General features: G+C 36.1%; 3 protein-coding genes across 3 annotated transcripts in view; 1 reads left to right on the top strand and 2 right to left on the bottom strand.

Moving 5' to 3' along the window:
- The first annotated feature begins 2,287 nt into the window (after window positions 1–2,287).
- The window catches only part of LOC106150392 (uncharacterized), a 32,062-nt gene continuing 17,759 nt past the window's right edge, over window positions 2,288–16,590 (top strand). Inside the window, exon 1 of the mRNA XM_087006946.1 lies at window positions 2,288–2,436. The gene's annotated coding sequence lies outside the window, so the exon portion shown is untranslated. The remainder of the gene's footprint in view (window positions 2,437–16,590) is intronic.
- On the bottom strand, window positions 4,962–9,928 carry LOC106154028 (uncharacterized). Its single transcript, XM_087006881.1, has 6 exons — window positions 9,716–9,928; window positions 9,027–9,291; window positions 8,062–8,235; window positions 7,571–7,840; window positions 6,282–6,538; window positions 4,962–5,823 (listed from the first exon to the last, which is right to left on the bottom strand). The coding sequence occupies exons 1-6, from the start codon at window positions 9,756–9,758 to the stop codon at window positions 5,150–5,152; spliced, it is 1,683 nt and encodes a 560-aa protein (XP_086863007.1). The 5' UTR covers window positions 9,759–9,928; the 3' UTR covers window positions 4,962–5,149.
- On the bottom strand, window positions 11,934–15,672 carry LOC106150385 (uncharacterized). Its single transcript, XM_013523138.2, has 5 exons — window positions 15,044–15,672; window positions 14,537–14,728; window positions 14,131–14,418; window positions 13,635–13,713; window positions 11,934–13,339 (listed from the first exon to the last, which is right to left on the bottom strand). Exons 1-5 carry the CDS (start codon window positions 15,243–15,245, stop codon window positions 13,153–13,155), a joined length of 948 nt encoding a protein of 315 aa, XP_013378592.2. The 5' UTR covers window positions 15,246–15,672; the 3' UTR covers window positions 11,934–13,152.

The raw sequence follows: 16,590 nt of genomic DNA on the forward strand, positions 1-16,590 counted from the left end.
TCCGACCACAAGACCTGCATTATCGGACTGTGTGCGTTCCGACGCTAGATGAAGACGATGGAAAATCTTAGAACTTTTGATAATACTGCTATGTATTAATTCATTGCGTTTACGTAGTTCGTTACTGATTATTAGTCCTTTTTAAATCAACTGTAAAATTGTACATAATTCAAAATTGTACATAATAGTTGAATAAAAAATATTCTATAATTTTCTTTCTTTATTTTTTATTTATTTATTTATTTATTTTTTTTTTTTTTGTAAAAAAAAAAGTGGTCGTGTACAGATCGCTAAAAAAAAGCGAGACTTGCAAATAAATTTAAATGGACTCGCATGTATGCTCGTTTAATCATTAGTAGAAATTATCCTCTTTCGCCTCTTACTTAAACTTTTACAATCTCGTCATTATTTCTGTCACTCCAATTTCTTCCATAAAACTAGCCGATGTCCAGGTAATGAGTTGAATTTTGGTTTTTGGATACAAAGCTGTGGTGCTGCGTTACTTTGCTCTCCCGGGCCCTGTAACTCGAAAGCAGCGCGCATTGCGACCGAGCGCAAGCGTCTCGATTCCATTACTTGCCCATGCTCGCCCCATGTAATACACTGTAGCCTCTATATGATATCGCCGTTCGCAATACGCGATGCTTTTAAGTTACGGAGCCCCAGGAATAACTCGAGCCGTTACCTAGACTTTCCTGAGTCAAATTAGAGAAGTAACTATCTTACTTAAATAAATCCCACTGTAGATTTAAGAACCCAACACCTCTTAATGTTAACGAAGGGGTACATTGTGTATAAATGTATATGTTCTTGACTATAACACAAGTAAAACGAGAAAAAAACTAGTTTTTTCCCATTCCTGTGCCATTGTAATCCTTATCTACTGGCACTATTTTTTTTTTTTTTTTTTTTTTTTTTTTTTTGCTGTGGGAATTGAGGCCCCATTTTTTTATATAAATGCATATAGCAAGCAAAACTAGACAAAACCAAGATTTTTTCCATCCTTGTGCCATTATTGTCCTTATCTACTGGCACTATTTTATATTTGCTGAGGGAATTAAGGCCCAATTTTTTTATTCTTAAGAACTCTTCACTCCCATCCCTGTAGCATAATACTTGCCGATTGCATTTATTTTGAGAATCAGATTTTATATAAATGTATAATGCAAGCAAAAATAGACAGAACCAAGAATTTTCCCATTTCTGTGCCATCACCGGTGACATGTACCAGAAAGTCCCCCATGACAGAGAGTCCGCTTCCCATTCATTTGTACAAGTGAGCCTCGCCCTAGATTTTGACCTACTTAGGTCAAACTAACCCTAACTATATGGAGGACGGACTTTCAGTCACACGGACCCTCAGTTTCATGGCACCGGCCTTATCTACTGGTACTCCTTCATATTTGCTGTGGGAATTGCGGCCCAAAATTTTTATTTTTAAGACCCCCCCTCCATTCCCGTAGCAAATGACAAAATTTAGTTTTTACAAATATGCATACATTTATCATAAATATGTGTGGTAATATTTTAATAATGTTAAGCGAAGATTAGAGGCAAATGACGAATATTAAATATGTTACAAATATACTAATAATTATTACTGATTTGTGCTAGTGAAATTGTGATGCTGCAAAATAAAATTTGCGGCTTTGCTGAGCAGGTGCAACACTTGATAATACTTCCTTTCCGTTTAAGATTTAAGCAAGCCTGTATTTAATATGTATCGTGGTTTTGGAACACTGCCATTATATTATAACTGAAGATGTTCTCAGGAGTTGCCATACCATTAACACAATTCAATTCTCTTATAGATTGTGTCATGGTTGACTTAAATGTTTTAAGGTTGAAAGTAATAATTAATACAGATTCGGTAAATGGTGATTGTAATATTGTTTGTGAGTTCCTGTTTTCATAGTTACTAGTAATTCACACTTAAATTGTAGAAGGAAGATTGCCACGGGACCCATATCTTAGTCTGGTGTTTTTTTATCATCTTCTTTTAACTTTTGTTAAAATAATAACAACTTGTATAACATCACAATAACACACTGGCATCTTTGAAAATATGCATTGGGTGTATATCTAAGGATTATTCATGACTTAAACTATTTATATTTTACGAGAATTAATTGATGATTTAAACACTTATCATAAGCAGCTGAGATAAAATAGATGGAAAATGCAAAAGCTGATGAATGATAAGTATTAAAATGAAAAAATATTTTTTGGATCCCTTTTCACTGATTTAAACTTATTCAACCATTTTGAAGACTTGCAGTTCCTACGTGTGTTAATAAAGGGAATCGGAGAAGACTGATTGTGCCCGGAAGTGACGTGTAGTGGTGTTAGAAGCGAAGCTGAGTGGTCATTTTACCTGGAGGTGAACGGGAGAGAAGACGTGTAGTCGGAGCAAAAAGAAGTTTTCTAAACAACCTGGTAAGATAACTCTCTTTTTTTACGCATTTTGGGCAGAGAATACTTGTAAAAATAAAAGGTGCATGATATGAAAACGTGACACGGAACTTGAAGGTGCAAAATCGTGCTTAATTTGCGGTCAACTTGTTTTGAAATAAATGCTGCTTTGGCCGCCAGCGCGACAAAGAGCGTTAAGGGAAAATAATTCCCGGTAGTCTATAAATCTTTGTCATGTGGAAATTTGGCATTAATATAATCTGATATGTCCATATCTAAGTATTTTGGGGTGTTTTATGGTATGGGCTGCAATTATAACGATGTTATAGAGGTTTTGAAGGACCTTATGAAAACCAGGAAGTAGTTCGTAACTAACAACTGAATCGTACCGATCTCCGACTGCTGTGCAAAGCTGTATCTTTTTTCAATATTTTGACGAATTTTTAGATCTTTATATGTCCATCTGACATGAAATTCCACACATATGATCACACTAATACACCTTTTACACTGGGGGAGGAGCTAATAAGACAAATGCCAAGACAAAGGTGACATTTTGACAGCCTCTTATCTGAGTTTAAAATCACTGACAAAAGAGACTGGCAATCAATTTCCTCAGGCTGGCAATCATTAGCCTATAGAAATTGGTCACGTTATATCTTATCTACCTGTGAGAATCGTTTTACCAAATGGTGCTTTATAATACTTCCTATGTGAATGCATTTATGTAACTAAAAACCTTCTTTTAAGGATACATAAGAAAATTTGATTGGAATATAAAATCCGAATAACTTAACTCTAATTATGACAGTGTTTAAACAATTTCATCATTTTATTTACACAAAAATATGTAGTAATTGTTTAATATAAATATACCATTTACTATATATTAAATCAACAATAATCAAAACCCATGTAACTTATGAGAGCAAAACCATTACAGATGACAGAATATCTTTTTTCCTGTCACTAAGTATAGCCCCTCGCCACCACCACCCTGAAAAATATATACCTGAAATGACTTCCCTACATCACGCTTGATGTTCACTATCCACTGCTTTTTCAGTTTTTCATCTACTGGAAATGTATGGTAGGACAGCTATGTTCCATCTTAAGAAAGTGGGCCTACACTGGGGCAAAGAGGCACACAACATTTCCTGAGACTCAGTAAAATTAAAAGTAGCAAAATTAATACTGAACAATTAATAACAAATGAGCTACTGCACAGCAATCAATGTGCAAGTCAAGACCATTTTGACAGGTAATAAGCTGTAAGATGCCATTAAATGCCAGTCGCGTACTTGTGATTTTTAGCTCAGATAAGAGGCTGTCAGAATGTCACCTTTGTCTTGGCATTTGTCACTGATTTGTGCCTACCCCAGTGTAAAAGGTGTATTAGTGTGCTCATATGTGTGGCATTTCATGTCAGATGGACATGTAAAGATATAAAAATTCGTTAAAATATTGAAAAAAAGATACAGCTTTGCACAGCAGTCAGAGATCGGTACGGTTCAGTTGTTAGTTACGAACTACTTCCTGGTTTTTACAAGGTCCTTCAAGACCTCTATAACATCGTTATAATTGCAGCCCATACCATAAAACAGCCCAAAATACTTAGATATGGACATATCAGATTATATCAATGCCAACGTTGCATGACAACGATTTATAAACTCCCGGGAATTATTTTCCCTTAACGCTCTTTGTCGCGCTGGCGGTCGATGCAGCATTTATTTCAAAACAAGTTGACCGCAAATTAAGCACGATTTTGCACCTTCAAGTTCCGTGTCACGTTTTCATATCATGCACAATTCTGACCAATGCTGATCTTCTCCGGCACCCTTTATTGTGTCTTCTAAACCAGCAACAGACCGTCTGGCATACATATACATGGACTGCAAAAAGTAGAGTAAGAATTTTCGACGGAATTAGAAAGGAGGAGTGCATGCAATCACTTGCAAAGTGGCCAAAAATGTATATTCAGGCATTATTTTGTAAGTTTGGAAGTTGCTAATAGTTGATAAGCACTAGTCGATGACACAAAGAAATTTCCTATTTTTGCACAAAAAAGCCCTCAGCAGTCTTCTTGATTTACATTATTTTGTAATGACCAAAATAATTCCAAAGAATTGCAAATATAATGTTTATTATTGATGGGTGTTAATTATCGATTGAATAATAGAATGGAATGGAAAGAAAACTTAACATAAAATAAATGGAAAGAAAGATGACGTTTGAATCATAATGCAGGTGTAGAGAGATAAGACAGTGTACCGTGCAAGGGGATTGATAGAAATATTTTTATAATAAGCAAACGTAAAACATCAGCATGTTGTAAAGCCGTGAGAGAGAGAGAGAGAGAGAGAGAGAGAGAGAGAGAGAGAGGGGACAACAGCAACGATGCCATAACGGTTGTAAGATAAGCCAATTTGTATATATAGAATGCCGAAGAAAAAATGCTTTTGTGGTTTATTTCGCGCAAAAAACAAAGATGAAAATCATAAGTCATCTTCATACATATCATAATTGTCGATAGTAAACAGCACATATTTTAACTGTTTATTACTTTTATTTTTAAAAACAAAGTCACTTAGTGGTATTTTTGATGACATTTTTTTTTTTCAAATGACCAAACAAATTTTGTTTCAACTATTTCTTAAATAATTAAAAAAATTAAGAAATGATTAAGCTTTTTATAATCAAACATAGATTCGATTTATCTTTATTTGAAAACATTTTAATTTGATTTTCTTTTACGTTTTACCATATGCGCAACTATATGATAAGTCAGTAATGATAACAAAAACAATATGGTAAGAAACAAGTTTAAATTTATACCCGACACTTCCGTGACTTTCTTGAAAATTGGTGGTTTTTTCTCTTCAAAAGATGTGATGATAAAAGCATCTATATCTTCATTATTTGCGCTAAGGCTTGTGAACTTAAGGTCCTTGAGTGCAAAATTCCAAACAGCCCCTTGGCCCACTCCAAAGAACTCATCCGAATTATTTGGGAATAGTGCCCAGTGGCCTAGTGGCCCGTAAAACATGCGAAGAAACGGTTCAGTGGCATTATGAACAACGGTGACGCTGCCGAAAAGCGGGTGATGATATCGTCCCACATAGCTGCTGAGAGCCCGTGCCGCAGTGCCGCGAGTTCGGTTTGCACCGGATTTGGGAATATATTGCCAGTCAGCAAACGGAGCTGGGAACGTGCAAATAGTTGAACTGTTCAGCCATGGAGTCTCCTCCAAAAGGATGTCCAACAAGTATGCCATTATCACGCGTCTTCTAAAGTGAGATCTGTCAAACGTATTGAAATTCAGGTAGGCGCCGATGTTCATTGAAGGAATGAATGTTAGGATGGAAGAAAACCCGAGGGTCGATCCAGAATGCGTAACTAGTGGGTAGCCTGCAATGAATACACATAAAAGTTGTATATAAATACCACGCAATGGCGAAATAAGATAAAATTTTAGAAAAATCATCACTTTTTCTTACATGACTCTCTATGAAATTGTAACTCAAAAATTTGCGTGAATTTTCTTTTAGATGGGGATTTTTACTTTATGGATTATGATAACCCTCGTTTTGAAATGGAGTACTAACTAACGCCGCATCACATTTTGGAGGCAACCAAGGATCCAGAGCTACAATTCCCAGATAACTGAAGCTGAATAATAAGTATTTAACAACACAGATAACGATACTTATACATGTTGCACTTTCTCTCAGGTTGGTGCAATTGCATCTAGTTGAATTTCAAAAATATAAGACAGTGATACAAATATTTATACTTGCACTACAGTATAACACAATCAGACAGTCATAATATAATATAATATAATATAATATAATATAATATAATACCTCGGTAATATCCCACTTTCCACGCACAGCCATATTCCTCGAATATAAAGGTGACGGGAGTTATTGGGCGAGCTGTAAACTTGTTGCGGGGATGAGGTACAGGAATAACAGGCCTGTATGTTTCTGCAAGAACTTCCTGTGGGATAACTTGAGTGTCGTCCTCTGCTCGGCCTTCGTTTAGGTGAAACAGTATCCATTTCCCCATGTCTACTGAGTCAGAAACGATCGCCATTGAGGGGGCATTCATGGACCACAGCCTGTTAGAATGCATTATTTTGTTGTAGTATGCGTAGGTAAAAAATTGACTTGATATCCACCAAGCGTCTTATCTGATCAATTGCTTAAATGTGTAACACAGATAACATACGGTTAGTTAATATGACATATATTTTTAACGTAAAAATGGTATTTGTGAGATACATATTATTCTAGATGCATATTGGAAAATGTGTTACTATCAGTAGCACTAAGTGATATAGAATTCTTATTTGGCTTACGGCAAATAGGCAGCTCATTAGGAAATTAGCGTATATAGAATTTATGCAATGATAGAATAACGTATAAAATGGAATTTGTGAGATACATATTGTTCTAGAAGTATATTTGAAATTGCTTTACTATGGATAACACCCAGTGATAAAGGGTTTTTTTTATGGCTAGGGGCAAATAGGCAGCTCACTAGGACAGCGAATATAGAATTTATGCAATTATAGAACAGGCATCGGGTGCATATAGATAATGTCCCTTACGTCATTTTTACATAGTGCTCATTATACGGCAGAGAAATTAAGTTACTTCATGGTATAACCTCTGACTCTACAGTTTCATAGTATTAGTACTATGGTATTCAGTACACATAACAGAACCCAAAAATGCAATGCCAATATAGTCGTCTAAGGAAGGCTAATCTTCTTCTCAACCATGGCATTGTCTAAAGATTATTTCTCCAAAAGAATGTAGCTTATCGACTATGCCTACAGTCAGGGACTACACGTGCAATGAACACGTTTTGTCCGCATTAAAAATGACTAGCCTCTACAATCACAGATACTTGGTCAAATTTGTCCTTGCCAAGACCGATTATGATAATCGCAGGTTATTTTGCTCTATTGAAGATTAAATTTTCGAGTTGGGGACATTATATTATTCACCTGATACAACCCGATTGCCTGCAATTGTCACAAATTAGGCCTACTTATTCTATCATGTCTGCTGAATTTTTTTTATGTTGCAAAGGAGTACGCATAATTTGTTATGATTGCACAGGACTGACAATAAATAGAGCTTACTTTAAAATTTTAGGAGAAATTTCTCTTGTTGCGTTGAAGTTCCTTTTAGTAAAATCATAGGGTGTTGGTAACTGGAACTGCTCGTAATTTGACGTATTTAGGATGGCGGTGTGGCGCATGCCTATTGGTTTTAACAGCTCGTCCTGCATGGCATCTGACCATGGCTTCCTCGTCAGACGCTGTGTCACGTGACCAACTAACCCGTACATAAGGTTGTTATACATTAATTTGCTTCTGAGTGGAAACGCTGTTTGGAGTAGCGGCAGTACCCTGAAATGAAATCATACTAACAACTCTAGTATCTTGGAAGATTTGGTCTCTCAAATGAAGATGACATAATAATGTTTTCAGTTTTGTTTTGTGACTGTATGTAATTTTTTATTATAAAGCTTTGATAAGTTCCCTGAAAGAAGTTTAGTATTATTCTTATAATATGTAAAGGCTTAAACAATTGTATCCAGTTTATAACTACACGAAAGGATACAGCTTACTGAGCAATGTTATCTAACGTTATCTGTCCTCCCAGTCTGGCTTTGTCGTAGCTGGGAATACCGGTCCGGTGACTGAAGAGGTCTCGGGCTGTGACATGTGCCGTTAATTCTTCAGTAGAAAATCGCAAATCATTCAACTCTCTAATTGTTGTCAATGGAGTCTCTAGATCGTGCCTGCATCAACATATATACAGAAATTTACTTTCGTGATCAGTTTTTCTGTACATTTATAAAAATTAAAATCTCATCCAAAAATGTGTTTCTATCGACGTATAAACATAACTCATAACTTATCGATTTATATATTTCGATAAAATAAGGAGTTATTTTCATAGGTAAAAATAGCAATATGTTGCTATAGCTCTTCACAATTACGGTTAAATGACATAAAAAGTCACTTTCCGGAAAAAAGGTCATTAAATGCTTTCATGGCATACGCAGCCGAACATAAGGTCTATAAAAAATGGCAAGTAATTTAGAAAGGGAATAAAGGTGGTCATTAACAATTCACCTCGTAGCTGAACTTCCGTTTAAATGCAAACAAAGATGAATACGAGTTTAGATGTCGATTGATCACGGTTAATCGCAAATAACAGAATTACTCATGTATTTTTTACAGTATAGTTTTTTCACATCTTACAACATTAGAGTGTGTGTGTGTGTGTGTGTGTGTGTGTGTGTGATCAATTTTCCACGATTTTTTTTTAAATTTTGAATATGAGAAATTGGAAAAAATTCTATACATGTAAATGTGATTGAAAATAAAGGTGTATCATAAAACGTGTCCATATATCGTTCCTTTCACCCTTTAACATTTAACCATGAGACCTGCTTACGTTAAAGCGTATGGTATTCGTTTTGTAATTGAAGACTATCGAGACGTACAAGGACACGGCAGTATAAAGTGTTTTAAATATAAGTTTGAACTAAAACACGATGACAAGCTAGAAACTGAGTACCCTTACCCCTTTTCATACAATATTTTGGAGAGCAAAGTAGCTGAAAATGCTTTCGTCAACGATCCGATGCTAAACAATGTGGAGCTTGTAACGGGTTCCTGGCCGTTCTTGTCCTTTGTTCCATACCCTTTTGCCAAAATAATACGTCCATTTTTCACCAGAGTTACTGACAACCCTGGGATTCTGAGGCAAGATAGAACTTCAGACATGACGGCATCAATGGTGCTCTCTTCACTAGTGGCGCTGGAACCACTTACCAATATCCATGAAACTAAAATAACGATAAAAATACTGCATCCAGTTAAAGTCTGATCAAATAATGGATAACTGTAAAACTGTGTATAAATGCATAGCGATGCTTATATGCGTGGGAACGTCGTAGAATAAATAAATTTTATTTTGTGCTGGTACCATAAAGACGCAGGAACAGTAATTTCGATCCAAAAGTAGTATACAGAACACTAAAATCAGCTCTAAAATCCCTCTTTTCATCTTTTATCATTAGTAATATTCATGATGGGACCTTCTTCATGTTTAAAGACTTCATTTTCTCGTATTTTGCAGAATTTAATGAAAACCAATAAAATACACCTTGTTTTTCAGTCATTATGTTTGTATTGCAAACTCATTATATTGTGATGGGCTGTCAGCCTATATGTAACACACATTGACAAATGTCAATACAAATAACTTACCAGCTGTTGTTACAAGAAATAGATTCAACTGCATCATGCCCATCAGTTTGTCTCTTCAGTCGCTCATTCGTCCTCTTAGGCTCGTTTGCGTTCATCCAACTACGATTATTTCAGCTAAGCTCTATTAAAATGGACCTTACGGAAACCCCAACCGTCATTTGGACGTCATTCCAGTCTACGTGCAGCATGCATTTATAGTGCGGACTTTCAAATGATTCTGTTATTCATAATATGGTTAACATAGAACAAGAACTTGAGATGTCCTCCTAAGGCAAATACGTATGTTCTACATTTATACGTTTCATAGGATACCTTGTATGTTGGGAATTGAGAGAAGAATTTTTTCATGTTGAAACAATGCTTTTAAAGCATTTAAATTTAAGCGAGTAAATGAACAGATAAACGAATGAATGACGTGATGAATAAAGTAATTAACTAGTGAATAAGCAGATAAACAAATAGATGTGCCATTTGTAACTTGGTATTGATGCCGATGCTGTCTTGTGCTGTGCATGTTAATATGGAGCGTTAGTTTGGGCTTTTGAACAGGATTTGGAATTGCCTCCAATATAGTAAGAGGGTGACGTGACCTGCTTAATGTTGACATTAAGATCATATATAAGAGTCACTGAAGCAACATGAAGACCGGAATCTAATGCTTCATTTGATAGCCATACCCTAATGATAATAGTGTTGTAAATTTTATGGCAGATAGCCTCACTAATTGCAAGCAATAAGGGAAGTAAATTCAAATAAGTCAAAAAAAAAAATAGCGATCCATTGAGTGCACGTGTAATTTCTTATGAGTAAACAAGCGTTTTTTTTTTTTTTTTGTGTGTGCTTTATGTAGGGAATGTATAATAATTAAACAATAACTGTATAGGATAGTTTCATTCATATCATATCAAAAATAATATCTTCCAATATTCCAATAACAACATTAAAGGAAATTTATTCTAAAACATACTAGATAAACTAATCTAGAAATTTCTACATTTGGGTGTTTGATAGTACATTGTTCTACATTAGTTATCATGCAATAGCCCATATCACATATTTTTATAATGCATTATTAGTTTTGTCTCCAAAATGTACAAATTGATTTAACACTTCACTTATAAGTTCAAAGCCTCCTCTTTTAAAGGAGATAAAGCAAAAATACCTGTCCATTTGGAGACATTGAGAGAAATTAGAAATAAGGGTGGGGTCTCCTTCATTTTGAAAATATGAAAAGGATTTTTCAAAGTAAAAACATATAAAGCATTTTAAATAAGCCAGACCATTTTCAATGTGGTAGTTGGATTCCTGAAATTCTAAAATATGAAGTCATGAAAGTTACAAAGGAATTGGATATTTATAGAACTATTGTTTCTGTGCTTTTCTAAACTAGGTCACTATGGCCTACCAGTAGTTTTATATGAGGCACAGCAAGCCCTCAGCTGGGCCCAACTTTGGAGTGCCATAATTCTGAGACCAGATGAAGTATCAATCTAAAGTTTTATGTTTTCTCTAGTCCCTATAATATCTACAAAATATGTGAAAATCAGCAAGTTTCTTGACGGAGGGTACCCTCGCTGGATGAATTGATATTGAATTACTCAAAGGCGGTATTGACTTCATGTTATTGGTCCCGGATATATAGTTGTATATAATAAAATGGCATAACTCACATTGGGTTAATTGAACTGTAGAAGGGGGGGGGGTCAGGAAAAGAGCCCCTCTTTTGAAACTGCTGGCTACAGGCCTGGCAAGCAACGATTACCGATTTTTAAGCAGATCCGTCCGCTATGCTACACGCTATTTGCTATACAGGGCCTTCCTTACAACTTATATATTGTGCCACCAGCTTCCAGCGTCTAATATTAATATGGTACAATATACCCAAAGTAAGCTACGTAATATCAAATACTTGCATTCTGTGACAATGTTTAGTATCAAGAGTTCGGTGATGAGAATCACTTACTTTTGAGCAAAAAATTTAAACAGCTATCATATGCCTACCACACGTATGTCTTCCGGCCGAATGCCCATAGGTCATCGTGTGGTAGTTGACCTGTGAGCGATACTCTCTAGAGAGAGAGAGAGAGAGAGAGACCAGCGATTGACCTGGGGAAGGTCAAGGAAGTAATGTACATCTGTCAACCATGAATTGGGACCAGGGAAACGAACTGTCTACCCCCTCCCCCCCATCCCATCTATAACCAGGTATGGTCACGGGTCAACCAACACCCAACCACCTCATGACATTCAGCCTGAAGATGCCCTTGTGATAAAAGTAAAACGTATAGCCGTTTCAATTGCTCCAAAGTAAGTGATTCCCATCATCAAAAACTTTACTTAATTCAAGATCTTGGAACTAAGAACAATTTCATAGAAAAAACAGACAATGTTGTGTTAAAAGCTGTCTTCACAAATATCCGTGCTCCAAGTCACAAATACATTTTTACCATAGCACATTGCTCTTTTCACATCTACAGCATTTTTTCTACTGGTACATACCAAAACTGTTAACCGCTTGCTTGTGAATGTTTGAAAAGATCAAAATGCAGAACCTGTCTCAAACATGTTAAACGCATCGTTGGCACTTTATTTCATGTCCCGTGGAAATCACTTTCCGCACAAAAAATATTATCTGCATACTATACCATTGAGTATAACCGTACATTTTATACTATAAAACAATCAACCCGGGAACCATATACATGGACATTTAAATATGTGCTTAGTCTTAACCATGGATTCCGCATGTGAAGCCAAATGTGACCTCAAATACTACATAGGGCCTAAGTGCAAGCTCAGTTAGCCAAGCAATACAATGTACTATCATCCACATTATGAACAGTGTAGAATCCGTAGCCAAACTAAACTGTGACCCAGTCAGTCCAAATTGGTCACCGATTGCAGGGGCGGACCCAGAGCTATTTTCTTACAGTCTTCCAAATTATCTTTATTGATCTATCCTCCAATTTTGACCGTCTTCCAACAGAAAAAACAAGATATCTTTTAATGTATACTTGAAAATCTGACCGTCTTCTGGAAGACCCAGAAGACGGCCTAAATCCGCCCCTAGATTGGTCTCATATGGGCTCATACACCTCTCCAGAGACCGACATAGTCCCAGTGGTGTTGCATACCGCAGCTTATCGGGCTTATACATGTAACACGAGTCTGCCTCTCCGTTTGTACGTGAAAGCACCAAGGTTTTTTTTTTTATTTTTTATTATTATTATTATTGTTAATGGATCCGTTTGGCTAAGAGTGATCATCATGTGACATAGATTAATTTGCATATGATTGTTGATGATATGTTTTCACATTAAAATGGTGTGCATCGACTGATTGCAGTCGCCTCCCAATCAAAACATTTGTTAGTTAAGAACTGGGTCTGACAACCTTGATGTACGATGCAGATTTTACGTAGTAGATAACAAATCGAGTTATTCTGAACGTGACTCTATCGTATACGTGTTCGGCAATGTGGAGTTCTCAGTGATAACTTTGTCTTTTGTATCGCAGGGGGATCCTCCGCATTCTTGAATTACGTCAATGTTTGAAAAATTTGAATACCCTGTCATTTCCCTTGCGTTTCCTTCCTGCCTGTGCGAGAAGCATCGTTTGGAAAACCTACGAGGTAAAATAAAGAATGCATTTGCTTTACCTAATTGCGGCTGCACAAAGACACTGTATATAAACGAAGTGGATTTAAGCCATATATGCAATCATTTGCAGATAATTTAGCGCAACTTTGGTGAATCGAATTAAAATAAATTAATTTAGACAACTTCTGAAGAAACACTATATATCGAGTATTTTCGGTCTGTAGTTACCTCGTAGCTCTTTTTAAAAGACAGCACATATTCCTAAGTAGCTATATGTCTTTTCTGTTGTTAATTCATTCATAAGCTAGGATACTACCAACCTTTTAGACAGCTTGTAAGCGGTCGCCACTGTAACTAAAATGCTCACCAGTACGGCTACTACTACGACCAGCACAACGACTGAAAAGAAATGAACATCAGTGTAGTTAATTTGATCAGATATATCTTACGTTTGGTAAGCTGCCTTAGGAAAGGGAATTAAGAGGCCCTCTGTGATCCCACTTCATCTGAATTTTTATTTTTTATTTTTCAGTTTTTTTTAAATTGTCAAATATGAATTAATATTTTATCGCACAAAATCATGCATTCCAGATGGGACGTTAAATTTTCAAGTATGCCATTGGTCGTTTTTCTATATATATATATATATCGCGACACAAAGGAAACAGTCACAATCATTTCATCATGCAGCCTTGATAATTAACTTTACTGGCAGGAAAGGCTTACCAAAAAGCAAGTTACCTATCTCAAAATATGCAAAAAAGACCAAAACTTTGACAGAAGCTAAACGAAATGAAACAGCAGTTGCTATTGTACCTGTATCTCTTCCAGTTGTGCGTGCTGTGGCTGTTGATGTCGCTGGCTGTTTGGACTGAATCACCACAGTTGTAGTTGTCGTATTGGAATCATTATCCCCGGCAACAACAGTGAAGGCTGACACTGTTACATTGGGCAGTGTGGCAGAGGAATGACCAGTTGAAGAATGTGATACATCTGGAGATCTAGTTGTTGGTGCATTGGCAATACTACTCACAGGGGCCGTCGAGACGCTCCGGTATACACTGGGTGTTATAGAGCTATGTCCTAAGGAATGTCCAGATTTCCCTATAGAATTAACATGATCCATTGTATAATACACATTAAAATCATCGTTGACATTAATATTTTCTTTTTTAATCCATTAAACTACTAGATTTGGGTTCAATTGGATACTGATACGTACCGGTGCTTCTGATGCATTCGTCTAATGCCTCGCTCCAAAGGCCTGTGTGTTGGCATGTTATTGTCTGAATTGTTGTATTTCCTTCCCCTTGCTTCAAAACATAGCCGTCATCACAGACCAGTGTTGCAGTAGAATTGTGTACACTAAGTCGTCCATTTGTTGGAGATAGCAGTGGTGTGCAGGGTACGAATACTGCAAGAAATTTAGGGAAAATAGTATATCATTTTACCATTATGATGTACGGTTATCAGATAAACGAAGTGTTACAATGTAGTAATTAATTTGTTATGCGAAAAAGAACATGCTTGCATGATGACATTGCTTTTAGGCCTACAGCATACGTATGTTAAGATACTTCATGGTATATTACCACTTCATAGGATAAGAATTATTTTAATTTTTCAAAAAAATAAAAAAGGAAAAAATCATTGATTAGATATTGTGTCTCCAAGGGATTTCTCAATGCTATTAGGCAAGTGCACATATAGAATATTAAAAAGCACTTACTTTTATATTGAAATGAAAATCCGAACTTCTCACGGGATGTTACGTTTCTTTGTGTGCGAAAAATTACCAAAATGGTGGATGGCAGAGGTGTCTTGCCTCGGTACTCTAACCGTTTTCCAGACTTCACGACATTTTCGTGACACACATTAAGGAGCTGGAACTGCCTGTATCCTTCTTTGACCAGGATATATAAATGACTCATTGCACAGTTAAATGTAGACTGAAGACTGTAATAGTCAAAGGTAATGCTGAGTCGTTGCCCTGGCAACAAAGGGATTAGCCACGTGCATTCGATTGTGCGCGAATCGCCTTGTCTGAGCTGGGTCGGGAAAGAGGGGCTTTTGATTGTACCTTGGAAGGAGTCTTCTAACCGAACAAAGCCGCCTCGAGAGCATGCTTCTGAAATCGTGAACCAGCAAGATACATATAAAGTTTATGGTTGGATTCATGTCTGAGGGATTTAGTCTATAGTTTTTGGGGAGGTTCATTTTAGATCCAGGACTAGTTTTGTAGCATTCAATTAGAAGCCGTGTTAAACTGATAATTCGTCTGTAAACATACAAGAAGTATTCAACAATCTAATTAGTCAGTTTGATGCCGTCTGTTGTGTATAGCTAAAGAGATCAAAGAAAGAGATCATTCATGTAAAATGACATTGGTTTACCCCCTGGGAAACTTAAATCTTTATCAGGCTTCGTGAAGGTTATTTTTTAGAATTTTGAGAAAAAAACGAGAAAACCCTGGGCTTCAAAAGCTAATACTAGGTCAAACTTTGTTTTAGAAGGTTCATACCAAGCTTTATGAAAATGCAAATTATAACCCACAACGACACCAAATGTATTTGAACATAGAAACTTTCTTCACAGCAGCACGACGCCACCATGTTTAAGGGGAAGACAATTTGTTACAATATTTTGAATATCAGTTGTAGGTGAAAAGAAATATAGATAATAATGATATTAGTGAATGTCACAGGCCCTTCGCCAGCTGCAATTTTAAACGAGGGTTGTCTTTTTCTTTTTACCCTATTTTCGACCAAACCTGAGAAATAGCATATTTCTTAGTTCAAATTTTGATATAAATCGAGCCTTTTCCATCCAAAGGGTGATTCGTTCGAATATCTCGAAATCCCATCTATCAACGGACCTGAATTTCTTTAAAGTTTTTAAGACTAAAGTGCTCTCATTTAATACTAGTACCCATACATTTTACACTTGCTATGGATAGACAAATATATGGAGACAAATATAATAGAACTTGGAAGAAAAAAGGGGCCACTACAGGAGCTAGATTCTCCATCAAGTATCGTCAAATATCAACCTGTGCAGCTTCGATTATTTAATAATGTTGGCCTATTCTGATCAATTGTTAAAATTCATGTAGTTGATTTTGTCTTTTAGAAAGAAGGCTACGAATTTTAATTTTTTAAAAAATTTTCTCGTTCCCCAATTTCCAAAAATTGGCAGAAAACCAAGTTTTGCCTATAGGGCCTAATTGTAAACTCAACTACTTCTTAAGAAGAAATAATGTTGGTTTGGGAGGTGCTA

Source organism: Lingula anatina, chromosome 1 (genome assembly GCF_051362555.1).
Source record: "Lingula anatina isolate TDL-2025a chromosome 1, LinAna3.0, whole genome shotgun sequence".
NCBI classification, from domain to species: domain Eukaryota; kingdom Metazoa; phylum Brachiopoda; class Lingulata; order Lingulida; family Lingulidae; genus Lingula; species Lingula anatina.